Below are 27,897 nucleotides of genomic sequence, written 5' to 3'. Positions count from 1 at the left end.
AACCTCAACATCTATACGCTGGAAGAGAGGATGGAGAGAAGAGATATGATAGAGACATTTAAATATCTGAAGGGCATTAATGTACAGGAAGTGAGCCTTTTTCAACTGAAGGAAAACTCTGGAACGAGGGGGCATATGATGTAGTTAAGAGGGAATAGGCTTAGGAGTAATCTAAGAAAGTATTGTTTCACGGAAAGGGAAGTGGAAGCATGGAATGGCCTCCTGTGGAGTCGAGGACTGTGTCAGAATTTAAGAAGGCATGGGATAAGCACGTGGGATTGCTCAGGAAAAGAAAGAGTTAGGGGTTACAGAGGATGGGCAGACTAGATTGGCCATTTGGCCTTTATCTGCCGTCATGTTTCTATGTTTCTATCTAAATCCAATTTTGGACGTTTTGTGAAACACGTACAAAAGTCCAGTAGCGAACATGGCCATTTTCAAACCAGAAAAATGTTCAATTTTGTTTTTAAAATGGCCATTTGCTAGATGTTTTTGTGCTCAGTGCATCTATTGTTTTGGACCGTTTTCTAAAAAAAAAAAAAAAAAAAAGTCCAAGGGAAAGATGCACAAAAACAAGCCATTGAGGTATATGGGGGGGGGGGGGGGGGGGGGGATAACATTCTTAGTACACTGGTCACACAGACATCCCAGCAGAACAGTGGGGCACTCTAGAGGACACTGCAGTGGACTTCACAGGTACACATCTATTACTCCCTTATATTACATAGTAGATGACGGCAGAAAAAGACCTGCATGGTCCATCCAGTCTGCCCAACAAGGTAACTCATATGTGCTACTTTTTGTGTATACCTTACCTTGATTTGTATCTGTCTTTTTCAGGGCACAGACCGTATAAATCTGCCCAGCACTAGCCCCGCCTCCCAACCACTAGCCCCTTGATTTGTATCTGTCATTTTCAGGGCACAGACCGTATAAGTCTGCCCAGTACTAGCCCCGCCTCCCAACCACCAGCCCCTTGATTTGTATCTGTCTTTTTCAGGGCACAGACCGTGTAAGTCTGCCCAGCACTAACCCCGCCTCCCAACCACCAGCCCCGCCTCTGCCATGCAATCTCCGCTAAGCTCCTTTCATTTTTTTAGGGTTTCTTTAGGAATGTCATGTTAATATTGCTCCTTTTTTCTTGTATAGAAACCCAAACATTAGCAAGACTCCATGCTACCAGTCCCAGGGCAAACAGTGGCTTCCCCATGTCTGTCTCAATAGCAGACTATGGACTTTTCCTCCAGGAACTTGTCCAAACATTTTTAAAACTCAGATACGCTAACCACTGTTACCACATCCTCCAGCAAAGAGTTCAAAGCTTAACTATTCTTAGAGTGAAAAAATATTTCCTCCTATTTGATTTAAAAGTATTTCCATATAATTTAATTGAATATCCCCTAGTCTTTGCACTTTTTGTATGGTGAGCTCTCCAAAACCCATGAAAAACCTACTGTACCCAACAGTACACCACTAAAATAGCCTTTATGCCTGCAGGTGTTACCTATATGTAGGTACAATAGGGTCTTGTTGGGTTGTGGAGGGCTCACACATTCTACCATAAGTGTACCAGTTAGATGGGATATGGACCTGGGTCCATTTCTTTACAGTCAACTGCACTGACCACTAGGCTGCTCCAGGTACCTGCTTGCTGCTCTAATAGGACTGGCCATAACATATGAATCTATCATAGAGGCTGGTATTTACTGTTTCTCTCACATCTTTGGGGGTGGGAGGGGGGTTATGCCTTAATCCCTCCAGTGGATATTTGGTCACTTAGTTATGATTAAAATAGGTCTAATCAAAAATGTTTTAATTTTTGCCCTAGAGATTTTCATTTTGTTCTATTACTGCAGGAAAACGTGTGTCTTTTGGTGCTGCCCATGTCCTGCCCAAAACATGTCCCCAATACGCCCCCTTGAAATTTGAATGAACTGTGGAGCAAAACTTCTAAAACTGGGGTGTCAAAAATTGTATCTTGGACATTTTTGAAAGAAAAACATCCTTCTGCCACCTTATGGTGTTTTTGGACTTTGTTTTGAAAATGAGCACCTGAGTATATCGGGCTCCATTTACAACTTGTGAAGAGGTATACCCTCGCTTAAAGCTGCTTTTGGTGGGGAGGGGGAGTGAAGATGAGTCTGAAACTTGTCATGTGTGAAAAAGCACATTGCAGTTGAAAAAAGGGGAAAACGAAGAGTCAGAATAAAGTTTCAGGCAGATGGATGAAGAAAGCATAACAGGTCAGTTAGCTGGCACAAGTTTATGCAGGAATAAAGCAGGGGCGTAGCTAGGTGGGGCCACGGGGGCATGGGCCCCCACAGATTAAGCCCTGGTCCCCTCTACTTTTGATCCCCCCCGCCGCAACCCTCCCCTGCCACTTTCGACCTGCCGCCGCCGCCATCAGTTACCTTTGCTGATGGGGGTCCCCAACCCCCGCCAGCTGATGTCATCTTCAGCGCTGGTCTCCGGCGCGTTCTCTGATCTGTGTCTGTGAGTTCTAACTCCTGACGTCCTGCATGCAAGTCCTGTGCGTAGCCCTTTGCAGGACGTGCATGCAGGACGTCAGGAATCAGGACTCACAGAAACAGATCAGCGAATGCGCTGGAGACCGGCGCTGAAGAAGACGTTGGCTGGCAGGGGTTGGGGCCCCCCGCCAGCAAAGGTACCTGGCCGGGGGGGGGGGGGGGGGGTTGAAAGTGGCAGAGGAAGGTCAGCGGCTGGGGGAGGCGAGCTAAAATGTGCCTCCCAACCTCGGGCTCTGGACCCCCCTCCCGCCGAGGTCTGGCTACGCCCCTAGAATAAAGGTCAGCTATCAAGTTTTATAGGCCACAAATTTTATTGACCTAACAATACATATTGACTATCTTTCTAGAGCTATATCTCCTTCATCTGGTCACTGCAGAAAGCACTGGGAGAGTTTTGCTCAATTCTGAAATTTCATGCTTTGAGTGAAAAGTCCTGCTGTGCTTTTCATACAAGTTTATACCTGTACAGATTTTTTGTTCTGCAGCTCTTTGTTTCCCCTCTGGAAGTAGAAGGAAATGAAATCCTTGTCAAAATTTTGCAAACAAAGTGCCAGGCAGGCTGTCTACTCATCTCTTTCCCCTACATTTGCCTGAAACTTTAGTCAGACTAAAAGACAGCAGTCTGAATGGAAATTGTTGTTCACAGACCATCATGTACCAGTTGACCAGTGGTGACCTCTGATGGGGGCTTTCAAGCATGAAGCAAGCCGAGGCAGAATGGCAGGACTTCTGCTGCCATCCATATAATACAGAATTGATTTACCTTCAGCCTCTCCAGCTCAGGACGAGTGAATTATTTACCAAAAAGGAATCAATCCAAATTTCTGAAAGGCCCAACTGATTGTGAAAAGCCAGCTAGCTGCATTTAAATGTCTGTCAGCTTGCTGAATGCCCTTGAAAATGGAAATGTAAGGATCCTAATAACCTGATGTACAAAAGCAGTTTTTCAGAGGTACAGAATAACAGAAAGAAGCAGAGATGCCAAATTACCCAATACCAGGCTGGAGACTTTTTGGCTAGTCCTGGTTTTGAACTTACATCCCAAAGCAATGTGGAATTTGTAGTACCTGATCCTGCCCATTGAAATCAGTGCTGCACATCCCATAATGCTTCAGGATGGGGGTGGTCAGAAATCCAAAACTGCCCCAAAATCTGCAGCCTGGAACTGGGTAACTTGGCATCTCTGAAGAAGAAAGTACATTCTCCTTTTTACTTTATTCCTACTAGAAGAGGTGCAATTGACCATCATGCTCTTTTCAGTTCTCTATCTCCTCATATGTCTGACTACTAAATCCCTATCTTCCGCAAGGGGCAGGACAGTTCAGGGAGAAAGTCCTGGAAAGGCCACAGGTAAGCTATGAGTACTGCTGTCGCTGCCCTGGTGAAGACTAAAGCCCAGAGGATTTTAAGGTGAGAGGGGCCAGATCTGACAGGGGGTGCATACGCCATGATGCACCTTGTCTAAATACACCACTGGCATCCTTTGTGCTGCCTGTAAAAGTCATGACTTGTCACTATTGTGACACCATTGCTGTAGCTTAATCTATTGCTTAGTGCTGCTTTAGGATTTTGTCTACTGCTCCTTGCAGGTTACTTGGTGCTTCCTTGGAGGTCTAATGCACTGGTGCCGCTGCTGTTAAGTGTTGTAACTTTTTGTCCTCATTATTGGCTCTTCAGAACTTCCTTTTCTTCATGTTTTCCGTGTATCAGGAAATCATGGTGACAGATTTCTAGACAGCTGTTGATTGAGTTGCTTTTCTACTTCTTCCAGGGTCTCACTGGACGTCCTGGTGATGCCGGTCCTCAAGGCAAAGTTGGACCTTCTGTAAGTAGCCTTCCTTAATGTCTACCTCCCACATGCTGCATAATCACCAGAACGATTCAGCCTCTCAATTACTGACAGACACACAACCCTTAGGGGATCTTGTCCCCTCTCATCATCCCACAATAGAGAGCTTTCCATGTCAGCATTTGCACTGTGAGGCAAAGCCCACATGTTTAGCCTTAGCCTAGTTGCAAGCATACAGTGATTTGTTTATGTCAGCCTTTCTCATTCCTCTCCTGGGCACCCAGTCAATCAGGTTTTCAGGTTCACTGCAATGAATATGCATGAAATGTATTGGCCTACATTAATGAGCTATTAGTGCAAATCTGTTTCATGCATATTCATTGTAGGAATCCAGAAAACCTGACTGGCTAGGTGTGCCACCAGGAAAGGATTAAGAAGCACTGGTTTCTTGTACCAGTTTAGACACACATATGTTAAATACTGTGCCACTGGATATTATAGAAAGGGATGTTGGACGACATGCTCTAATTGTATTTTGATGAAGACTGTATTGTTGTGAGTTTGGTGCCCAATATTCAAAGCGATTGAAGTTGGCAGGAGACTCTCAGTAGGCCTACCACTGATATTCAGCTGCATTTAACCAGGCAGTGCTGCTGAATATCAGCATTAACCGGCCAAACTGAAACTGGAGAGGGGAGGGGCATTATGGGGGTGTAATTGGGGAGGAACTGGCTGTTGTGTGGGTGCCTGCTAACCAGGCAGATAAAACTGCATAAAATGCAGGCCTAGCTTTGCTTGGTTAGCTGTCCGGGCTTCAACACTGAAGATAGGCTTATGCTCTGATAACTTCAGGATAGCTGCCTGAGGAGTTTCTGGTGCTCCCTTCCTACCCTCGCCCTGAAGACAAGTAGAACCCCTACAATCCCCCATCCCCACACCCTGTAGGCACTCCTGGCCTATCTTTGATAGCCCTGGTGGTCTAGCAGGTCCAAAGGTGGTCTAGGGGGTTGTAAGGTCAGGAGGGATGCTTCAGCTTCAAATGGCCATTCAACCTCTAGTGGCAGTCTTATGATACTCTTTAGTACCTGAATCTGCTGCTAGAGGTCATGGTAGCCCTTTTGAGACCACAGCTGCCATGGACACGATTTTGTGGGCATCACTCATGCCCTTACAATCCCCTAGACCACCAGGGCTATCAAAGGTAGACCTTGGGGGGGGGCTACAGGGGATGGGGGATGTCGGTGGGGGCTTTTATTGACTTTGGAGGGGGATCGAGATTAGGGGAAGAGAGAGAAAGGGATGCGGGGGGGGGGGGGGGGGGAGTACCTGCTTCCTCTTATGGGTGTCCCGGCTGAATATCCGATGGGATCTGAGTAAGATGGCCAGATATTCAATGGTGAAAAAGCAATAAGGCAAACAGTCCACCAAATCCAACATGGAAGATAAAAAAACAAGGAGGCAGACCTTGTAGAAAACACACGTACTTGTTAAATAAAGGCTCCCAGGAATTCAGACATCTGTGCCTGAGTTGGCCATGTTTTGCCTGAAAACCGCTTCGTCAGGGGCAAGATTATTGGAAGAACAAACCTAAAAACATACAGATACATAAAAAAATAAGAATATCTAAATAACATTAAAATATGGACCCCTTACTGAGAGAATCACATTCAGAAATAAATACATTCTAAAACTCAATCAAACCAAACTGCACCACACTTATATCATGTTTGTTGTACGTTTTAGCTATCTTTATGTATTTTATGAGTTCTTATTTTGAAATAAGTGTGGTGCAGTAACCTGGACCTTCCAAATAGGTCTAAATAAGGGCATCCTTCCTTTTAGACATGGATGTTTCTTCCACTTCAGTAATTACCATGGGACGTCCTGATTTCAGGCCCTCCCTAGTCCTGCCCAAAACACACCCAGAACATGGCCCCTTGCTACTTGAATGTACTGCAGTATTGGACATCCCTATTCTGCCTTTGCAAAATCAGGATTTTGATGTTTCAAGCACATGGGCGTCCATTTCAGCCTTTTGAGACATCCATATGCTTCAAAAATGAGCACCATGGTATTCTGTCTGGTAGTTTGCTTATTATTTATTTAATAACAGTTTGATTATTTGCTTTTCATAATAGACATCATAGCAGAGCATAATCACAACAAATGCACTGTTGCAGTATTGCTTGGAATTCTCATGTGCCATATGTTAAAGTTTTCTGATTTGTGACTTATTGCAGTGTTTGTGCTCTTTAACAGGGCTTGTCTGGTGAGGATGGTCGTCCAGGTCCTCCTGGCCCACTGGGTGCTCGGGGACAGCCTGGTGTCATGGGATTCCCAGGTCCCAAAGGTGCCACTGTGAGTCCATGTTTCTTCCCTGTGCTTATATAAGATGTGTCCTATACAAGGCCACAAGGATCGTGTGCTAAGGTCATGAGGTTATGGGAATAAGAAAACAGACTGATGGGGGACTTGAGTGTAATAGAGCCTGGGACTGGGGAGGAGAAGGTCATGAAGTCATAGGGATGGATCTTAATGTTCTAGGGCATAAAAATTACAGGGTCAACAGAGTCAGCTTCATAAGGCAGCAGAATGACAGCGAGTCAGGTTCTCTATCTTCTATCTTTTATTTATTCGTGATCTCCAGTTTTGCTCTCCTCAGTCCCTAAATTCTGCATTTCTCTCATTAATATCTGTGAGCACATAGAAGCATATACATTGAACCTTTTTTTTTTTTTTAAATGGTACTGTGTGATAACATTCTTTTAAATCTCTCCAGGGTGAAGCTGGGAAAGCGGGTGAGAAGGGGTTACCAGGAGCTCCAGGTCTGAGAGTGAGTCACTTATTTCTTCTTAATACACGGGAAAGTGTCCAGTGAGCAACCTGGAAGTGGAAATGATGTTTGGTGGTTGTGATTGTATGAACTATCTCTCTTAGGTGTGCAGTTTAACGTCATTTCACTTGCGTTATTTCTTTTCTGATTTCAGAATGGTTTGTGGCATCTTTCTGTTCAAATTGCCACCGTTCCACTGGGATTCACAGGGCAGGCAGTTTTTAAAAGGGATTTCCAGAAGTAGAAAATGCCATTTTGAAAAATGTTATTCCACAGTTCCTGTACTTTATCCATTCAGCATGTCAAGGCAGTTACATCAGTTACAATGTAAAACATTAATAATACACTTTCCATAAAATAAACAATGATTTAAAATTTTCAGTTTCCAAACATGGTAAATGAAATAAAACAATTTTGCTTTTATTTGGCAGAAGTGATCTGGGGAGAGAGAACTGCACATGTGAAAGGCAGTTCTATAACTGGACCCTTGCAATTACACACAGTCCCCTGGATTTTGTATAGTGTGATTGCGCAAATCTGGTCGTATTATGGATTTGTGCACGCAACTTAATTAGTTAGCAAGTCAATCGATGCTGATAATTGCCACTTAACAAGCCATTATTGACACTAATTGGCATCAATTAGAATTTATGCGAACGCCTAAATTCTAAGTCACATAGTTGAAAAGGGGGCATGGCCATGGGCATTTCTAAAGTCTGTACGTTTTGTTATAGAATACACCCAATCTGCGCATAATTTAGGTGTCGGCATTTACACCAAGTTTTACATGGTGTAACTGGTTGCGACTAAATTTAGTTGTCCGGATGGACGCTGGATGTATTCTATAAACCGTGTGGAAATTTAGGCATATTCTATAAAAGTTAGGCATACTTTACAGAATACGCCTAGACATATTCTTTTTCTACACAGAATTTTTAGGCGCCATATATAGAACTAACCCACTTTACATGTGTAAGTACAAAGAGAAGTGGCACTTTTGTGCCAAAGTGTACTATGCGTTCATCTGCAAGGTAGCAAGCACTGTTTCATCTAAGTTGGGCGGGAGTCCTCCACCTACAGTCCTGCCAGTATGTGGTGCTGTTTCACTATCACACTTTCAATAGCGAGGGACAGGCTGGCAGTGGTTTGCTAGGAAATTTTTAACAGGCTCTCTCTTCGGGCATAGCCAGCCATGAAGTTTAGGGGGTCCCTGAGGTGATCTAGGGGGACAACACATTTCTCTCTGTCCTCCTTGCCCCCCATGCAGGCATGCTAGGCATACCTTTGCTGGCAGGGCTGGAAAGGGCTTAGACAGCAACTTCAGTGGCTGGAACATGAGGACAATGCTGGACAAACTTTTATGGTTTGTGTCCTGCAAATGAGAAGACAAATAGGCTGTAGTGAGCTTCGATGACTACTCCAGCAGTTGGAACATAAGGGTAGGTCTGTGTGGACTTCTGTGGTCTATGTCCCAGAAACTCCAAAGAAAGACCATAATCAAGTATATAATATCATGTTCGTTGTTGATTTAATCATGAATTGATTATGAGCGTGACTATTGGGCAGATTGGATGGACTGTTCAGGTTTTTATCTGCTGTCACTTGCCATGTTACTATTAATCCTCTCTGCTCCTGGGCCGATACGCAGACCTCAGCTCTGACACAGGCACGAGCATCAGACGTCACCTGACCTACTTTTGCGTGCATATGGCGACCTCTTAGCACACAGTGCCAGTGAATCAGAGACAAGTCTTACATGTGCACACCAGAGTGTTCCAGTTTCCAACTTCTGTTCCTTCCTTGCCTGCAGTGCTGTGGCTTGAACCCAGAGAGAGTCAGAGAGCTGACCAGAAATTTTTTTATATATCATTTAATTCTTGCGGGACTGAGTGGGGACAGGTTACAATCTTGCGGGGACGGTGAGGACAGGTTAAATTCTTGTGAGGATGGGTAAGATTTCTGTCCCCGTTCAACTCTCTATTTTGGCATGGACTTCGTTGTGATCTTACAGGGATGTGCAGTGACAATTTGCTGAGACTGCACAGACCAGATTTTCTGTAGCTGCCAAAATTTTAAGCTGACAAGAATCTCCTGATCTGAGGACCCCCTGCTGAAAATATAGACATGGAATCTGTAACTCTTTCATTGATGTCTTTTCTGAAAAAATTAATGAGTCTATATAATTATCGTTATTACATGCACTTTTAAACGCAGCTTTCATCAACTGAAAATTAGACAAATGTGCTTTCATCATGGAAGAATGAGTATTTTTTTCTAATTTCAAACCAAAACCCTTTCAGTTAGGTTTTTTTTTTCTTAGCAGGCCTTTATATTTTTACTATCACTTAGGGGCCTTTTTACTAAAGGGTTGCCGTGCGGGGTAGTTCCACCCCTAGCATACGCCATTTCCAGTACTAACGGAAATACTGAAAAAATATTTCTGCAGGGGGTTAACCCACGGTAATCGGGCAGCATTGCATGCTGCCCAGTTACTATCGACTTAGCGCGGGAGCCCTTACTTTCACCTCAATGGGTGGCGGTAATTGCTCCCTGCCGAAATGGCCACACGGCAAGTGAGAACTTACCATACAGGCATTTCCTTTTTGGTTATTTTCACCTGCTGCGGTAAAAGGGGCACTGATGCGTGGCAAAAGCGGCCACCATCACTAGCGTAGGAACCCTTTTACCACAGCTTAGTAAAAGGGAGCATTCACTTGCCTTTGGTTTGCTCTTGACCTGGGAAGAAATGGTCCAGTTGTGAAACACTTCACCATACAAAAAATGTTTTCTGGATTTTACCATGTTTAAGTAATAAAGAACAACAGTTTTTACATTTTTAATTATTTGTTTATTGCCTTGTTTTGATACATTTGTTTATGTGTATGTTTCACTTTTGTACCCCGCCTAGAACGGCTGGATAGTGTTGGTAATAAATATTTAAATAAATACATACATACAAAGATTCACACCTTGAGACATGCATTCACTGTCTGTTTTCCTGTGTTTTAGGGTCTTCCCGGAAAAGATGGTGAGACTGGAGCACAGGGTCCATCAGGACCAGCTGTAAGTTTCTCTTGATTGCTTTATCTGGGCTTGGTGCTTACTTGGGGCCCTGTTTACTAAGCTGCGCTATAGGTGTGCTAGCATTTTTAGCACACACTAACGTTAGAGACCCCCGTAGGAATATATGGGTGTCTCTAATGTTTAGCCCACGCTAATTTTAGCATATGCTAAAAATGCTAGTGCACCTTAGTAAACAGGGCCCTTGGTGTTTTCTGTCTGATGAAACTTTCATGCATCGCCAGGCAGACAGAGCCTTCTTGCTCCAAAAATCAAATGGAAGTGTGTCTCAGACTATGTAAGATTTCTTGATGGGGGAGATGGGGTTGTCCTCAGGGCTGGCTCCAGGCTAACTGCATCATGTGCAACAACCAAAATTGGTGCTTTAATCCCTTTAGGGACTGGCAGCTCCAGTGCAGCAATCCCTTCTTCGGTAGCAACAATGGCTGTCTCACAGCATCTCCCTTTCTCTTTCTTCCCCTGCCCAGCATCCGCTCCTTCCTATTTCCCTCATCCTCTTCCCAGTACCATTATCCCCCTACTTTCCCCATGTTCATATGATGTGACTTTGGGAGAGGAAGAAGAAAGGCTCAGGCGTCCCCTCATGCTTGGTGCCTTGTGTAGCCCCACCCAGGTCACATACCCCAAAAGCTGGTCCTGTTTGCAGTTTCTTTTATGGAAGAAGAGAAGGTCACTAATGATTTTTGTGGACATTTAAAGACTTTATCTATCACGACTTTTATCCTTTCACCAATTTCCACCTTCTCTTTATCATTTGTGATGGTTCTGCTTCTTCTTTTATGGAACCAGGAAAAGAATTTTCTATCCATAGGCAGTGGTGTGCTGGAGCCAGCTCGCAAGAGCCAGTTGTTAGATTTTTTAAGATCTTGCGAGCCGGTTGTTCTGACTGCGCGGCGAGCCGGCTCCGGTAAACGAGGTAAGCATGGCAGGAGGGTGCCACAGACAATGCTTACTCCGCTTACCTCGCTTCCAACAGCCCTCGTTTGCCTGTGCCCGCCCCGTGCCGCCCTGGGGGGGGGGGGGTTAATCTTTTTTATTACCTCCGTCGCAGCAGCTGCGTCATTGGAAGCCCTGCCCCTCTCTAGCCTTCCCTTCGTGAGTTCGTTCCCTCAGTCACGCCATCTGATGTCATTTCCTCTTTCCGCGAGGGCGGGACTCTGGGAACAAACTCACGAAGGGAAGGCTAGAGACGGGCAGGGCTTTCAATGACGCGGCCGCTTCAACAGAGGTAATAAAAAAGATTTAAACCACGCAGGGTGGCACTGTGGCAGGAAGACAAAGGGGGATGTTGGGGGGGAGAAGAGGGCGGGCAGGTGGATATGAATGGGAGTGGAGGATGGGGGTGAAGGAGAATCGCTGGACATGGATCGGAGCTGGAGGGGAGGGCAGGGGAGAGAGGAGAATCGCTGGTTATGGATGGATGGGGGGGGCAGGGGAGAGAAGAGAATTGCTGGATATGGATGGATGGAGGGGGGCAGGGGAGAGAAGAGAATTGCTGGATATGGATGGATGGAGGAGGGCAGGGGAGAGAATTGCAGGATATGGATGGATAGAGGGGGCAGGGGAGAGAAGAGAATTGCTGGATATGGATGGATAGAGGAGGCAGGGGAGAGAAGAGAATTGCTGGATATGGATGGATGGAGGGGGCAGGGGAGAGAGGAGAATCGCTGGTTATGGATGGATGGATGGAGGGGGGGCAGGGGAGAGAAGAGAATTGCTGGATATGGATGGATGGAGGGGGGCAGGGGAGAGAAGAGAATTGCTGGATATGGATGGATGGAGGAGGGCAGGGGAGAGAATTGCAGGATATGGATGGATAGAGGGGGCAGGGGAGAGAAGAGAATTGCTGGATATGGATGGATAGAGGAGGCAGGGGAGAGAAGAGAATTGCTGGATATGGATGAATGGAGGGGGCAGGGGAGAGAAGAGAATTGCTGGATATGGATGGATAGAGGGGCAGGGGAGAGAAGAGAATTGCTGGATATGGATGGATGGAGGGAGGGCAGGGGAGAGGAGAGTTGCTGGACATGGGTGGATGGAGGGAAGGGCAGGGGAGAGGAGAGTTGCTGGACATGGGTGGATGGAGGGGAGAGGAGAGTTGCTGGACATGGGTGGATGGAGGGGAGGGCAGGGGAGAGAGGAGGGTTGCTGGACATGGATGGATGGATGGAGGGGAGGGCAGGGAGAGAGGAGAATTGATGGACATGGATAGAGGGAGAGGGAAGGGAAGACAGGAAGGAGATGCACATGGGTGGAGGGGATAGAGAAGAAATTCTGGACATGGTTAGAGGGGAGGGAAGACAGGAAGGAGATGCACATTGATGGAGGGGAAGGGAGAGATAAGAAATGCTGGACATGGATGGAGGGGAGGGAAGAGAGAGGAAGTGAAATAAACATGAATGGAGGGGAGAGAGGAAAAATGCTGGACATGGATGGAGGAGAGGGAAGGGAGAGAGAAGAAATGCTGGACATGGATGGAGGGGAGGGAAGAGAGAGGAAGGAGATAAGGGAAAAGGAAGAGAGAAGAAAAACTGCACACGGATGGAGAAATTTAGTTATTTATTTTTATTTTATTGCATTTGTATCCCACATTTTCCCACCTATTTGCAGGCTCAATGTGGCTTACAGAGTTTTGTTATGACAGTCAATACAGGATATGTGGCTTACAGAGTTTTGTTGTGACATAGTCATTACAGGATGTCAGATACAATTGTTAATGTACATAGTCATTACAGGATGTCAGATACAATTGTTAATGTACAAAGATTAAGTACAGGAAGAGAGAGGGAAGGTGTTAGGGAGGATCATATAAAAGGTGGTCTGTCATAACTGGGTGGTTTATTGGGTAGTTTTGTAAGGTTATGGGCTCTCTCTGTAGGCCTTGTTGAAGAGATGTGTCTTCAAAGATTTGCGAAAGGTATTTATTTCGTCAGTAGTTTTCAGGGCTGTAGGTAAATGGCAAGATGGCCGCTACTTAAAAGGTCACGGAACGGAAAGCTCCGTGAACCCCGGCTGAAACTTAACATCAAAATAGCTAAAACTGGCTATAAAATAAAATAAAATAACGAGGATCGGATCGCTGACCCGGATATCAGAGCTCAGGGGACCAGTAGGGAGCTGTATGTAAACCCTGGTGAAAGATTTGGCCGACAGCGGCGAAAACAACGACCACCAGGTGAGCTAGCTGACCTCGTGGCTGCCGTTTGGCCCGACCAACCTGAGACTCCCAGACTACAGACTCGCGACCACGAGGCGGGCAGAACAAGGCCCAATCGCACATCCCACGACAGTGGCCAGCGACTCGAATGCCCAACTGCTACCCAGGGCCGACATCGCACCTTGCACCAGTGAGTGTGCAGAAGCCGACCTTTGCCAGTGAGCATTGGCGCTGCAGACAAACACCCACCCACTCGACCCACAGAGGCCTACCCGGTGGTTGGATTCCGTCACCGAGCGCTGCTGCTCCGAGCTGCCGCCCTCCCAGTGGAGCTCACGTACAATCAACATCTTGCCTGCCTAGACCTCCTCCGGCGCCGTCAGTGGCAGGTCAGTAGAGCACGAACGGGGAGGCCGGCTCGTGCCACTGGAGGAGAGGAGACGCGGGGGAACTGAAACGAGGGAGGCAGAGGCACGGAGATTGGGAGACGCCTCCGCTGGACGCTGACCACCCGGCCCTGCTGTCTACGAGGAGGTGGAATATCTCCTTTGAAGTCGGGACCACCGAGCGAGGAAGCGAGGAGACAGGAGCCACTACTGGGAAGATCCCACAGTGAAGAGCAACACTAGAAGAATCCACATCCAGCCCAAGTGGTCCAAGCCGACCACATCAACCACCGAGCAGAGAACAACCTGGTACTGTGTTCCCACTAACTAGTATTAATGACTACTGAAATTGAATGTTTTCTCTGTACCACATAGTAATATACTGACTATATTACTAGCTTATTGGCCATTAGGCAACCTGCGATTCTGCCTGCTCGTCGTATTTCACTGTTTTTTTTTCCTGCTTCGTTTTGTGTGCACTGGAGACCTGCTAAGAGCTGCTGCTGCTGCTAGGCTGCCTGTGACTTTGCCTGCTTGCTTTTGCAATACTGCCTTCAAACACATGCTAAAAGCCTCCTATATTGTTTTGCTTCTAAGCCTTGCTTCTAGCTGCCTTACCTCTATATGCTTTAAGTGCCTGTATTACAATTGACTTCTACACTTAAATGCTAGCATAAATGTTTTAATTGCATTAATGCCTTCAAACACATGCTAAGGTTAAGCACGGCTAGTATTAAGCACTGCCATACCTTGTTGACCTAATTACTGTTATGGACCTATTGTTAAGACTATTAATGCATTACTGATATCACCAACACCGCCCAACACTCCCACGAACATTGCCCACAAAACTACTGATATCACCAACAATACCCAACACTCCCACGAACACCGTCCACAAAAATCCAACATGAACACTAATAAGCTACTGATAATAATCTACCTCATTCCCATAATCTACCACGCATGGACCACCCCCAACGTCAACAACAACCCAACCATAATCCACCAACTCTATGTACAACCTATTAACAACTCACCAGACCAAAAATACAATAACCAACCAAAAGGAAAAATCTCCACATACGAACACCACCAACAGAAAGAGAAAAAATAAAACAACAACGACGACAAATTCAACCACCAAGGAAACAGACAATTAATAAAAATAAACACATCTAACCTCCCTACAGAACCATACCGCTCAATCCGAATAGGATACATCAATGCTAGATCAGCAGTAAGCAACTCAGTAGACATACTAGACTGGATTACCACAGAGAATCTAGATCTTCTGTTCATCACGGAAACATGGTTCCACGGCCCCACAGACCCCGCCATCATAGAGACATGCCCACCAGAATACAAAATCACCCACTGGACAATGGAAAAAGAGGTGGCGGAATAGCCATAATTTACAAATCCGAGTTCACCATCACAACCACTGGCGAATCCACCTCACCACAACTCGAAATTGCCTCAACAAGAATCACTCATCCGAACCTACAAGGACACCTCAACGCAATCCTATTCTACAGGCCACCAGGAAAATGGAAAGACTCCCAAACGCAACTCATGGACTTCATCTCGAACACATGTGTCTCTGCCTCAAACTTCCTCATATTAGGAGATATCAACCTACACCTCGAAGACGACACTTCAACAGGCACACAAGAATGCAAAGAATTCCTAAAACTCTGGGACTTACACGCACCTAATACTCAACCAACACACGTAAAAGGACACACACTAGACATCATTACACACAAATTCAACCCAGACTCAACTCTCCTACTTACAGACATAAGATGGACAGACCACCATAAAGCATATATCTCCCTCCACTGGCGAAAAATACACAGAAACGCAGTCAACAAACATGAACAAACAACATACACCACAAGAGGAAAAATAGACCCCACAACATTCTGGCAACAGGTCTACCAAAACGAATGGTCAACAAACACAGACACCATTCAATTCCTCCAAGAATGGGATGACATATGTAAGACAACATTAGACACAATTGCCCCAATCCAAACCAGAACATCACATAGGAAAAAATCTAATCCATGGTTCACCGAAGACCTGAAAGAACTCAAAACACAAGTCAGAAAACTAGAACGCGCATGGAACAAAAAGAAAGATGAACACACACTGAATGCCTGGAAATCGCTTCGGAGGAAATACAAATATACCATTAAACAGACTAAAAGACTACACTACAAAACAATGATTGGACCAAACTACAAGGACACACACAAACTCTTCTACCTTGTAAATAAATTGCTAGACACCACACCAGTTACAAATAACAGCAAAGATACACCAGGGGTCGACGACCTCGCGAAATATTTAAAGGAGAAAATCATACAATTACGACTTAAAATACCCACCAGCCCTATTGAATACGCAATACTCCTAAACTGTCTAGACCCAGAAGATGGAATATATCCAGCAGACAGGATCTGGACCGAATTTGAATTACTGTCAGAGGACCTCATCTCTAAAATGCTCAAAAGATTCGCCAAATCCCAATGCAAACTAGATATCTGCCCAAACAACCTCATGAAATCAGCTCCTCAACAATTCATAATAGACCTAACAAACCACGTGAACTTCATGCTACAAAACGGACTTTTCCCAAAGGAAAAAGGAAAAATTTTACTCACCCCAATACCCAAAAACACAAAGAAAAACGCAAGCGAAATAACTAACTACAGACCAGTAGCATCTATACCATTAATAACCAAAATAACCGAAGGGATGGTAACCAAACAACTCACAAACTATCTCAACAAGTTCTCCATACTGCATGATGCCCAATCAGGATTCCGGTCAAATCACAGCACAGAAACAGTATTAATTACCCTAATGACCAAATTTAAACAATTGATTGCAACCGGCACCAATATAATCCTCTTACAATTTGACATGTCAAGTGCCTTTGATATGGTTGACCACGGAATCCTATTACACATTCTTGAATATTTTGGCATCGGAGGCAATGTCCTAAACTGGTTCAAGGGGTTCTTAACCTTACGCTCATATCAGGTCACATCAAATTCAACTACGTCTGCTGCATGGACATCTGAGTGTGGAGTACCGCGGGGATTCCCCCTCTCGCCAACTATTTTCAACCTAATGATGATCCCCTTGGCAAAACTTCTATCAAACCATAACCTTAACCCATACATATATGCCGACGATGTAACAATATATATTCCTTTCAAACAAGACATTAATGAAATCTCCAACGAAATCAACCAAAGTCTACACATCATGAACACCTGGGCAGATGCATTCCGACTGAAACTGAACGCAGAAAAAACCCAATGTCTCATACTTACCTCCCAATACAACACGAATAAATTTAACGCTATTAACCTACCTAAACTAAATCTGCCAATCTCAGAAACTTTAAAAATCCTTGGAGTCACTATTGAACGCCACCTAACACTTGAGACTCACGCGAACAACACAACCAAAAAGATGTTCTACTCCATGTGGAAACTGAAAAGAATAAGACCATTCTTTCCAAGATATGTCTTCCGCAGCCTAGTACAATCACTCGTACTCAGTCACCTGGACTACTGCAACTCACTATACGCAGGCTGCAAAGAACAAATACTGAGGAAACTTCAAACAGCCCAGAATACAGCAGCCAGACTCATCTTTGGAAAACCAAAATATGAAAGTGCAAAACCCCTACGTGAGAAACTACACTGGCTCCCACTCAAGGCATGCATCACTTTTAAAGTATGCACCTTAGTCCACAAAATCATTCACGGTGAAGCCCCTGCATACATGTCTGATTTAATAGACCTGCCACCCAGAAACGCAAAAAGATCATCCCGAACTTTCCTCAATCTCCACTTCCCTAAGTGCAAAGACATAAAATACAAAGTACTGCACGCATCAACCTTCTCTTATATGAGCACGCAATTCTGGAATACACTACCACGCAACCTGAAAACGATCTACGAACCAACCGACTTCCGCAAACTATTGAAGACTCATCTCTTTGAGAAAATTTATTGCAAGGATCAAAACACATGAAGTCCATACACACTAATAGAAATGCATCAATACACTCTCTTCTGAGTTCTCTTCTCCCGTATTTTCACCACACTTATAACCTACCCACAGATAAAATTGTTATACCCTAATGTTCTCTTGTTATTGTTTTATCGCCCATCAATTCCCCATTGTTACATTCCATTGTTCTATTCCCCAAATGATATTTTGACTTTGACTTTGTCTTCCCATAACTCATAAGTACATAAGTACATAAGTACATAAGTAGTGCCATACTGGGAAAGACCAAAGGTCCATCTAGCCCAGCATCCTGTCACCGACAGTGGCCAATCCAGGTCAAGGGCACCTGGCACGCTCCCCAAACGTAAAAGCATTCCAGACAAGTTATACCTAAAAATGAGGAATTTTTCCAGTCCATTTAATAGCGGTCTATGGACTTGTCCTTTAGGAATCTATCTAACCCCTTTTTAAACTCCGTCAAGCTAACCGCCCGTACCACGTTCTCCGGCAATGAATTCCAGAGTCTAATTACACGTTGGGTGAAGAAAAATTTTCTCCGATTCGTTTTAAATTTACCACACTGTAGCTTCAACTCATGCCCTCTAGTCCTAGTATTTTTGGATAGCGTGAACAGTCGCTTCACATCCACCCGATCCATTCCACTCATTATTTTATACACTTCTATCATATCTCCCCTCAGCCGTCTCTTCTCCAAGCTGAAAAGCCCTAGCCTTCTCAGCCTCTCTTCATAGGAAAGTCGTCCCATCCCCACTATCATTTTCGTCGCCCTTCGCTGTACCTTTTCCAATTCTACTATATCTTTTTTGAGATACGGAGACCAGTACTGAACACAATACTCCAGGTGCGGTCGCACCATGGAGCGATACAACGGCATTATAACATCCGCACACCTGGACTCCATACCCTTCTTAATAACACCCAACATTCTATTCGCTTTCCTAGCCGCAGCAGCACACTGAGCAGAAGGTTTCAGCGTATCATCGACGACGACACCCAGATCCCTTTCTTGATCCGTAACTCCTAACGCGGAACCTTGCAAGACGTAGCTATAATTCGGGTTCCTCTTACCCACATGCATCACTTTGCACTTGTCAACATTGAACTTCATCTGCCACTTGCACGCCCATTCTCCCAGTCTCTTCACAATGTAACCCATAATCGTACTGCAACAAATTGTACTTCCATCATTCACAATGTATTGTAAGCCACACTGAGCCCGCAAATAGGTGGGAAAATGTGGGATACAAATGCAACAAATAAATAAATTCATTCCACAACTGCGTGCTCATGTAAGAGAAGGTGGATGAGTGTGTCAGCTTGTATTTTAGTCCTTTACAACTGGGGAAGTGTAGATTGAGAAATTTGCGGAATGATCTTATGGCGTTTCTGGGAGGTAGGTCCACGAGGTTTAACATGTATATTGGGGCGTCTGTGTGAATGATTTTGTGTACCATCATGCAGGTCTTGAACGCAATGCGTTCCTTGAGTGGGAGCCAATGAAGTTTCTTTCTTAGGGGTTTTGCGCTTTCATATTTAGTTTTTCCAAATATGAGTCTGGCAGCGGTATTCTGGGCTGTTTGGAGTTTTTTGATGGTCTGCTCTTTGCAGCCCGCGTATAGTGCGTTGCAGTAGTCCAGATGACTTATTACCATTGATTGTACCAGGGTACGGAAGATGTGTCTCGGGAAGAAAGGTTTTACTCTTTTGAGTTTCCACATGGAGTGGAACATCTTTTACGTTGTATTCTTCATGTGGGTTTCGAGTGTGAGGTTTCGGTCAATGGTAACTCTAAGAATTTTCAGATTTTGTGAAACGGGAAGAGAGCAGTATGGTGTGGTTATGGTGGAGTATTTGTTTGTGTTGTGTTGTGTTGTGAGGTGAGTGCAAGACATTGTGTTTTTTCTGTGTTGAGTTTTAGCTGGAATGCATCCGCCCAGGAATGCATTATTTGGAGGCTCTGGTTGATCTCGTTGGTGATTTAGTTTAGATCTTGTTTGAACGGTATGTATATCGTGACATCATCTGCGTATATGTAGGGGTTGAGATTTTGATTAGCTAGAAGTTTGGCTAAAGGTATCATCATTAGGTTGAAGAGGGTTGGAGAGAGGGGGGATCCTTGGGGAACTCCACATTCAGGTATCCATGGGGGTGATATTTCCGCCTTCGTTGTTACTCGGTATGATCTTGTGGTCAGGAATCCTTTAAGCCATTTGAGAACTGTGCCTCCTATTCCGAAGTATTCTATGATATGTAGTAGTATTTCATGACGAACCATGTCGAAGGCGCTAGACATGTCAAATTGTAGGAGTAGTATGTTGTTACCAGTTGCAATTGCTTGTTTGAATGAGTTCATTGCGGACACTAGTACAGTTTCAGTGCTGTGATTTGACCGAAATCCTGATTGAGACTCATGTAGAATTGAGTGTTTATTTAGGTATTCGGTGAGTTGTTTTGTTACTATGCCCTCCATGAGTTTGGTTATCAGCGGAATCGATGCTACTGGGCGATAATTAGTTAGGTCCATTGTGCTTTTCTTAGCATCTTTTGGCAGTGGAGTAAGTAAGATGTTCCCTTTGTCCGTGGGGAAGAGTCCATTTTGAAGCCTGTGGTTTACATGACTCGTGAGGTCTTTTTTGAATTATTTGGGGGCAGATCTTATTAGGCTAGTAGGGCAAATGTCTAATTTGCATTGTGATTTGGCGTATTTTCCAATCCATTGTGAGCAGGGCCGGTCTTAGGGCGAGGCGACCGAGGCGGCCGCATAGGGCCCCGCGCTCAAGGGGGCCCCGCGCGGCGCGCCTGGGGTCGCCCCGCCTGCTGCTCCCCCTCCCCCCCCGACGATTGATCGCTGTCCTGTAAAAAAATTGAGAAGCGGCCGAGTAGCAGGCAGCGCCTCGCGCCTGCCCTGCTAGTAAAAATCTCCTGCACGTCGTCAGGCCGGCCTTCCCGCATTAAGTCCCACCCTCCTCCGAGGTAATAGGCTCTTCCCGCATTAAGTCCCGCCCTCCTCTGAGGTAATAGCCTATTACTCAGAGGAGGGCGGGACTTAATGCGGGAAGAGCCTATTACCTCAGAGGAGGGCGGGACTTAATGTGGGAAGGCCGGCACGACGACGTGCAGGAGATTTTTACTAGCAGGGCAGACGCAAGGCGCTGCCTGCTACTCAGCGCTTCTCAATTTTTTTTAAAAGTTAGTGGGTGCAGCAGGAGGAGAACAGAGTTGGTAGGTAGGTGGGTCGGGTCGGGTTGGGGGGGGACTCAGATGGGAGAAGGGTGTGGGATGGGGGTTCTCAGTTGGGGGGAGGGGGGTAAGGGGGACTCATGTGAGAAGGGTGTGGGATGGGGGTTCTCAGTTGGGGGAAAGGGGGTAAGGGGGACTCAGATAGGAGAAGGGTGTGGGATGGGGTTCTCAGTTGAGGGAAGGGGGTAAGGGGGACTCAGATGGGAGAAGGGTGTGGGATGGGGGTTCTCAGATGGGAGAAGGGGGCTGGAACTGGGGTTTGAGAAGGGGCCATATGGGAAATGGGGGCCATGCATGGGGCTGGTGGGAAAATGGGGCATGCGTGGATCAGGTGGGAGAATGGTTCTGAGGCTGAAAAGCGGGGCTCTAATACAAGGCATGTGGATGAAGGGGGCTGAAAAGGAGGGTAGATGGGATAAGGGGGCTAGTACTGGGACTGGAGGCTGAAAAGGGGCAGGGGCTGAAACTGTGGGTACTGGGGGATGAAAGGAGATAGGGAGAAGTGGCTGGGGCTGAAGCTTGGGACTGGTGGGAGAAAAGGGCTGGGGCTGAAACGGGGGACTGGTGGGATAGTGGGGCTGAAAAAAAGGGGCAGAGAGAGGGGCAGATCCTGGATGGAAGGGGGAGCGAGAGGGAGGGCAGACCCGGATGGATAGGAGAGGGAGGGCAAATGGTGGATTGAAGGGGCAGAGAGAAAGGGCAGACAGTGGATGGAAGGAATAGAAAGGGCAGACAGTGAATGGAAGGGGCAGAGATAGAGGGCAGATGTGCACGGAAGGGGCAGGGAGAGAGGGCAGACATTGGATGGAGGGGACAGCAGAGAGGGCAGACACTGGATGGCAGAGAGAGAGCGAAGACAGATGCTAGATGGAAGGAAGACAGTGAAAAGAAGATGAGGAAAGCAGAAACCAGAGACGACAAACTGTAAATAAAATATATATTTTTATTTTTTTGCTTTAGGATATAGTATTGTAGCTGTGTTAATAAATGTTTATAATAGAACATGTAAATAAGATAATCTTTTTATTGGACTAATTTTAATACATTTTGACAAACTTTCGGAGAACAAAGCCCCCTTCCTCAGGTCAGGATAGGATACTGTAACAGCTCTATACTGTATTGACCTGAGGACGGAGGTTTTGGCCTCTGAAAGCTAGTATTAGTCCAATAAAATGGTATTATTTTATTTTCTATATTTGTTTTGTTTCTGTTTGTTAATTTGTAAAGTGGTGATTGGTATTTGTTAGTTTTTTTTTCAAATTTACATCTGTTGTCTTTATATTTTGCACAGTACTAGGGGACATTTTCTGTTTCTGTGGTGTTGTATGCAGAGTCTGGCATCTTGGGGGTTCAGTTTAATTTTTGTCTAAATAGAAAGTTTAAATATTACTACTTATTCTATAGTGGATTAGGGTGTATCTGTGTTTGTGAAAAAGACATGGTTTTCAGTTGGCATTGACTATGCAGGATCGACAAGCCCTGGAGCTGGGGGCCTTGGAGCTCGGAGGGAGGGGTGGCCGGCTCTGGAGCTAGGGTGGGGGCGGGGCTAGGGTGGGGTGGAGTTAGGGTGGGGGCGGGGCTAGGGTGGGGCCCCGTCAAATTGGTCTGCATAGGGCCCCGCACTTGCTAAGACCGGCCCTGATTGTGAGATTTCATCTGACGATAGCATATCAAAATTGGTCCATGATCGGTCTGCTGGGCATTCCCCGGGTTTTGGGTCTAGACATTCAAGGATGTTTGTGTACTCTGTACTGCTGGTAGGTATCTTGAGTCGCAGCTTTATAATTTTTTCATTGAAGTAGTTCGCGAGATTGGTTGCAGATGGGGTGTCTGTATTATTAGAGGTAACCTGTGTAGTATTTAGGAGTTTGTTTACGAGTGAAAAGAGTTTGTGTGTGTCTTTGTAATTTGGTCCTATTTTGGTTTTGTAGTACGTTCTTTTATTTTGTCTGATAGTGTATTTGTATTTTCTTTGTAGCTGTTTCCATTCTTTGAGTGTGTGTTCGTCTTTTTTTTTTTGCTCCATGCTCTTTCTAATCTTCTGACCTGTGTTTTTAATTCTTTCAGTTCTTCGTTAAACCATGGTATTGAGTTTTTTCTATGAGAGGTTCTGGTTTGCAGTGGTGCTATGTTGTCTAGTACTGTTCTGCATCTGTTGTCCCATTCTTGGAGAAATTGGGGTGAGTCTGTAGGTGTTGTCCATTCGTCAGTATAGAATTGTTGCCAGAATGTTAATGGGTCTATTTTGCCTCTCGTAGTATAGGTTTTTTTGTCTTATTTTTGTTGTCTTTTTTGTTCTCCAACGGAAGGAAAGGTTTGCTTTGTAGTGATCGGACCATGGCGTGGCTGTCCATTTTGTATTTATAAGTGTGAGAGTGGGTTCTGATCAGAATTTGTGGGTGATAATATCTAGTGAGTGTCCTTTGTTATGGGTGGGTTGCATGTTTGACCAGTGGAGTTCCCATAGTTGTAGGAAGTCCTTACATTCACGTACATTGCTTGAGTTAGTGTCTTCAAGGTGAAGATTGATGTCTTCTGCTATGAGGAGGTTCTGTGTGGAAACGCAGGTATTTGATATGAAATCCATAAAGTGCATTTGTGAATCTTGCCAGTTGGCCGGAGGTCTGTAAAATAGGATTAGGTTTAGGTGATCACATAGGTTGGGGTGGTTGATTCTGACTGAGGCTATTTCAAGTTGTGGAAGCATAGATTCTGCTGTTGTTGTGACTGTGAATTGCGATTTGTAGATTATTGCTATTCCTCTTCCTCTTTTTCTTTCTCTTGTCCAGTGGGTAATTTTGTAGCCTGGAGGACCTAGCTCTAAGATTATTGGATCTTTGGAGTCATGGATCCAAGTTTCGCTAATAAGTAGGAAATCGAGGTTTTCAGTCGGTAATTATTGTGGTTTTATTTACTGCCGATCTGGCGTTATTGTAACCTATTTGTATTAGTTGGTGGTGTTCATTTGGGTTCGTGGTAGTGGTGATTTCTATCAGTTGTCTGTCTTTTTGATATGTGAGTTTATTAAATTCTTTTTTTCTTTTCTGTTGTTGGTGTTCGTGAGTAATAGGTTTTTCGTGGCCTTTGTTGATTTTTTGGATAGGCATGTTGTGTATGGGTTGCGTGAGTGTTGTATGGTTTGTGGGGCTGTTGTTGTCTATGGTTGGGCTTATGAGTGCGTGTTGGATTAGGGTGAGACAGTAGATAGGTAGGAGTAGTTTGCTGTAATTCATGTCAGTGTTTGTGTGTTAGTTTGTGTATTTAGAGCATTAAAGGATTTGGTTATCAAATAGTTATCCTGTTGCTCTAAGGTGTTATCCTGGTTAATTATTTTAGATACTGAAAAGTACATCCTTTCAAGAAGCTTTAGAAGATTAGGTCAGAAGATGTAACAGTGATACCATGGGTTAAGATATTGTCATGCATAATTACGTAGAGCTTTGACTAAGATAATTTATAGTTCTAGTATCGGACTATTATTGTACTGTAGATAGAGCAGAGATACTATGAGATATTTTGCATTTAAAGGAAGGATTTTAGCGTTTTCCAAAGCATATATAATGCAGTTATAGCATATAGGGCGTTAGATCATTAGAGCATATAAAGCAATTAATTAAAGCGTTTAGCTGAAGCTTTTAGGGTATTTAGAGCATTTAAGAAAGCAAGTCTTTCAGCCTACTACAAGCATGGTTCGGGAAAAACGCATATAAGGCATTTAGACATTTAAAGGAAGTTTTAAAAGCTTGTTATAAAGCATATAAAGCAGTTGCAGTTGCTGCGTTTATATTAAGCATTTAGTGCATTTATAGCATTTAAAGAAAGTCTTTCAGCATGCTACAAGCTTAAGTTCAGGATCAAGCATTAAATTAATTAAATTAGGTATCTCTCACAAGTGATTCCACGGAAAGAAGTAGGAGGCAGAGAATTCAGATGGTTCTGCTCGTGAAGCTTTCTTGCTGCTCACGCTGCAGATGGGGTGTTCCCGTGTCTCGTTGCTCCGCTCCTCTCCCCCGTTGCAGTCCTCCAGGTACGGCGCTCCGGTTCGTTGCTTTGCTGCTGTGTTGCTCCTGTCTTTCCGCTCCTCCCCGCCTCCTCAAACCGCGGTCGCCGAGTCGTGTATGTCATCCGTCGAGTTCCAGGATGTTTCAGCGTCCTCCCTCAGAGTACCTTTCGCCTCGTCTCCGATGTCACACCTGCTCTTCCGCTGGGTCTGCTGGGTCTTCACATCTGTGCATCAGATGCTCTCCATTCACTGAGACTCCTGATGCAGGCCTAGCGGCCGAAACACAGTGTTTGTGTCGAGTCTTTTTATCTGATAAACGTTTGTTTCTTGAAGAATCCATCTCTCCAGTCTTTGGTTTCCGTGATCAAACATCCCACTTTTCCTCTCACCTTGTGTTCTTCCGTGGGACATTCGAGTTCTCCTCCTCAGGCGGATTAACCTGATCACAGCCACCAAACATTTCTGTTTCTTGCTGGATGTGTACAATGACAAATGTTCAGATTTCACTGAGTCTTCTAGGAGGCTGTGATATCCTCTGAATACCAACAAGAAATCTGTTAGAGAGCTTTTGAGGCCTTGCCTCTTCAGACAGGTTTCATAATAAAACATGATTGATTTTATGGCTGAATATGTCTCTTTCAATATTTGTTGCTTTCTTAAATGTGGAAAGCCCACAGATTGGAATAATAAGACAGAAAGATCCAGAAGTATGGCTTCTAACAGGTTTGATTCGGCACTGTATGGCAGTGTTTTCCAGCCCTCTCCTGGAGGCACACCTAGCCAATCAGCTTTTCAGGATTGCTACAATGTATATACATGAGATGAATTGTATATCCGGGGTCTGTAATGTATGCAAATCAACCTCAGTCAACTCAAATTAATAATCCCAACATTTCAAATGTCTCAACATACATTTAGATTGCGCATCAGTTAAATACAAGTACATATTTTTTTTGGATCATCATTAGTGAATCATCTCACAGGGGTAGCACTCATTTTCTGCTCCCAGATCACCTAGTTCATCATAGGTCTATTATATTTTTAAAGTTTTTCTTTTGCATTTATAAAGATATTTATTCTTAAGCAGTCTTCATTTTTCTTTAAGAATTGAAAATACAGAACACTTATCTTTTTAAAGCAGATAGCGGGGACCAGATGGCAGGGGCGTAGCCAGACACTCAAGTTTGGGTGGGCCTGGACCCAAGGTGAGTGGGCAGAACTTCGCCTTGTCCTACAAGTGATTTGGTTTCTCCCTCTCTCGCCTGCAAGCCATATGGTCTTTCAAACATCCCCTCTCCCCCATATACCTTTTAAATAGCAGATTTTCACCGGCAGCAAACAGTTGTTGGGAGTTTTTGGCTGGTGGGGCTTGGGGTCCCTGCCAGCCACATTATAGGTGTGCTGCTACTTGCTGGGCCTGAACCTAAAGTGGGTGGGCCTGGGCCCACCCCAGCCCACCCTTGGCTACGCCACTGCCAGATGGTCCATGTTTTGTCAGCCTATTTTCAGGAGAGTTGGTCCCCTGGGGAAAAACATCAGCATTTTTTATTAAAAAGGTTGTACAAACGGAAAAAAAAAAAAGAAAAAGGTTGTACAAACTTAAAAACTTTTGTATGCAGCAAAGTAACAAAGTAACTTTCTTACCCTAGTGTTCCTTTGTTCTGCCTACTCAAAGCACACTAAAACAAATTGGCGACCACTTCCTTTATACAAACTTTCAGCAATGTTGGATATATGAGCTTAATTCAGTTACCCCATATGCGTCAAATTTAGAGATTGAATGAAGATTTCTCATTTGAAGCTGGGCATCTGAGTGATCTTCAGGAATCATGTGATTATGCCCAAAGTTTGTATATAGGAAGTGGTCATCATTTTAAGAGCATAAGAATAGCCATACTAGGTCAGACCAGTATCCTGCTTCCAACAGTGGCCAAGCCAGGTCACTAGTACTTGGCAGAAACTCAAATAGTAGCAACATTCCATGCTACCAGTCCCAGGGCAAGCAGTGGTTTCCCTCATGTCCATCTCAATAACAGACTATGGACTTTTCCTCCAAGAACTTGTACAAACCTTTTTTTAAACCTAGATACAGTAACTGCTGTTTTCCGAGGACAAGCAGGCAGATATTCTCACATGTGGGTGACGTCATGTCGGCCCCGGAGAATTTCCTAGCAAAATCGGCAAAAGTCTCTTCCAGAGCGTTCCGTCGCACGAGAGGATCACATAGCGCATATGCGCACACGATTTCCTGCTCGCCATGTGGACACGCTCCTTAGTTGTTTTCTTTCCGTGTCTGAGGAGACACGGAGTTTTGCTTTGCGCGCTTCGCGTTTCTTTGGGTCCCGGAGTGAAAGTTTCTTCGACGAGTGAATTTCACTTGTATTTCAAAAAAAAAAAAGAAAAAAAAATTCCCTTATTTTCTTTATTTTCTTCGTTAAAGTTTCCTTTCTTTATCGTTGCGACTGTTCTTAGGTCGCTCGGTCGGGTTTTTCCCCTTTTTGTGTCCTTTTCTGACACCATCGCGTCCTTTGATTTTGTGGAGGCCATTTTTCCCGTGATGTCATCGAAGACGCCCAGCAGCTTCAAGCCTTGCGCCCGCTACAACCGGACCATCTCTGGCACTGATCTGCATTCCTGGTGCCTTCAGTGCCTTGGGCCCGACCATCTGCAGGAAAGCTGTAAGTTGTGCCTAAAAATGAAAACGCGCACTCAGCTTTCTAGAGAGGCCCAAAGAGAAAAGCTTTTTGGTATGGTACCTCGACATCGGCGTCGACATCAGTACCGTCAAGGGCAGCGTTGGCATCGGGAGACCGGGTATAGG

At 44.8% G+C, this 27,897-nt stretch overlaps 1 protein-coding gene across 3 annotated transcripts in view; it reads left to right on the top strand.

The window, feature by feature from the left end:
• COL2A1 (collagen type II alpha 1 chain) overlaps window positions 1–27,897 on the top strand; it is a 308,500-nt gene that overhangs the window by 120,061 nt on the left and 160,542 nt on the right. For all 3 annotated transcript variants that reach the window (XM_030198168.1, XM_030198167.1, XM_030198166.1), the window contains 4 exons: window positions 4,300–4,353; window positions 6,577–6,675; window positions 7,097–7,150; window positions 10,160–10,213. In XM_030198168.1, the coding sequence (XP_030054028.1) occupies window positions 4,300–4,353; window positions 6,577–6,675; window positions 7,097–7,150; window positions 10,160–10,213 (261 nt within the window). The remainder of the gene's footprint in view (window positions 1–4,299; window positions 4,354–6,576; window positions 6,676–7,096; window positions 7,151–10,159; window positions 10,214–27,897) is intronic.

The sequence above is a fragment of the Microcaecilia unicolor genome, chromosome 3 (assembly GCF_901765095.1).
Source record: "Microcaecilia unicolor chromosome 3, aMicUni1.1, whole genome shotgun sequence".
NCBI lineage: Eukaryota > Metazoa > Chordata > Amphibia > Gymnophiona > Siphonopidae > Microcaecilia > Microcaecilia unicolor.
The sequence above is the reverse complement of the archived record's forward strand: the minus strand, read 5'-3'. Positions and strand labels throughout refer to the sequence as shown.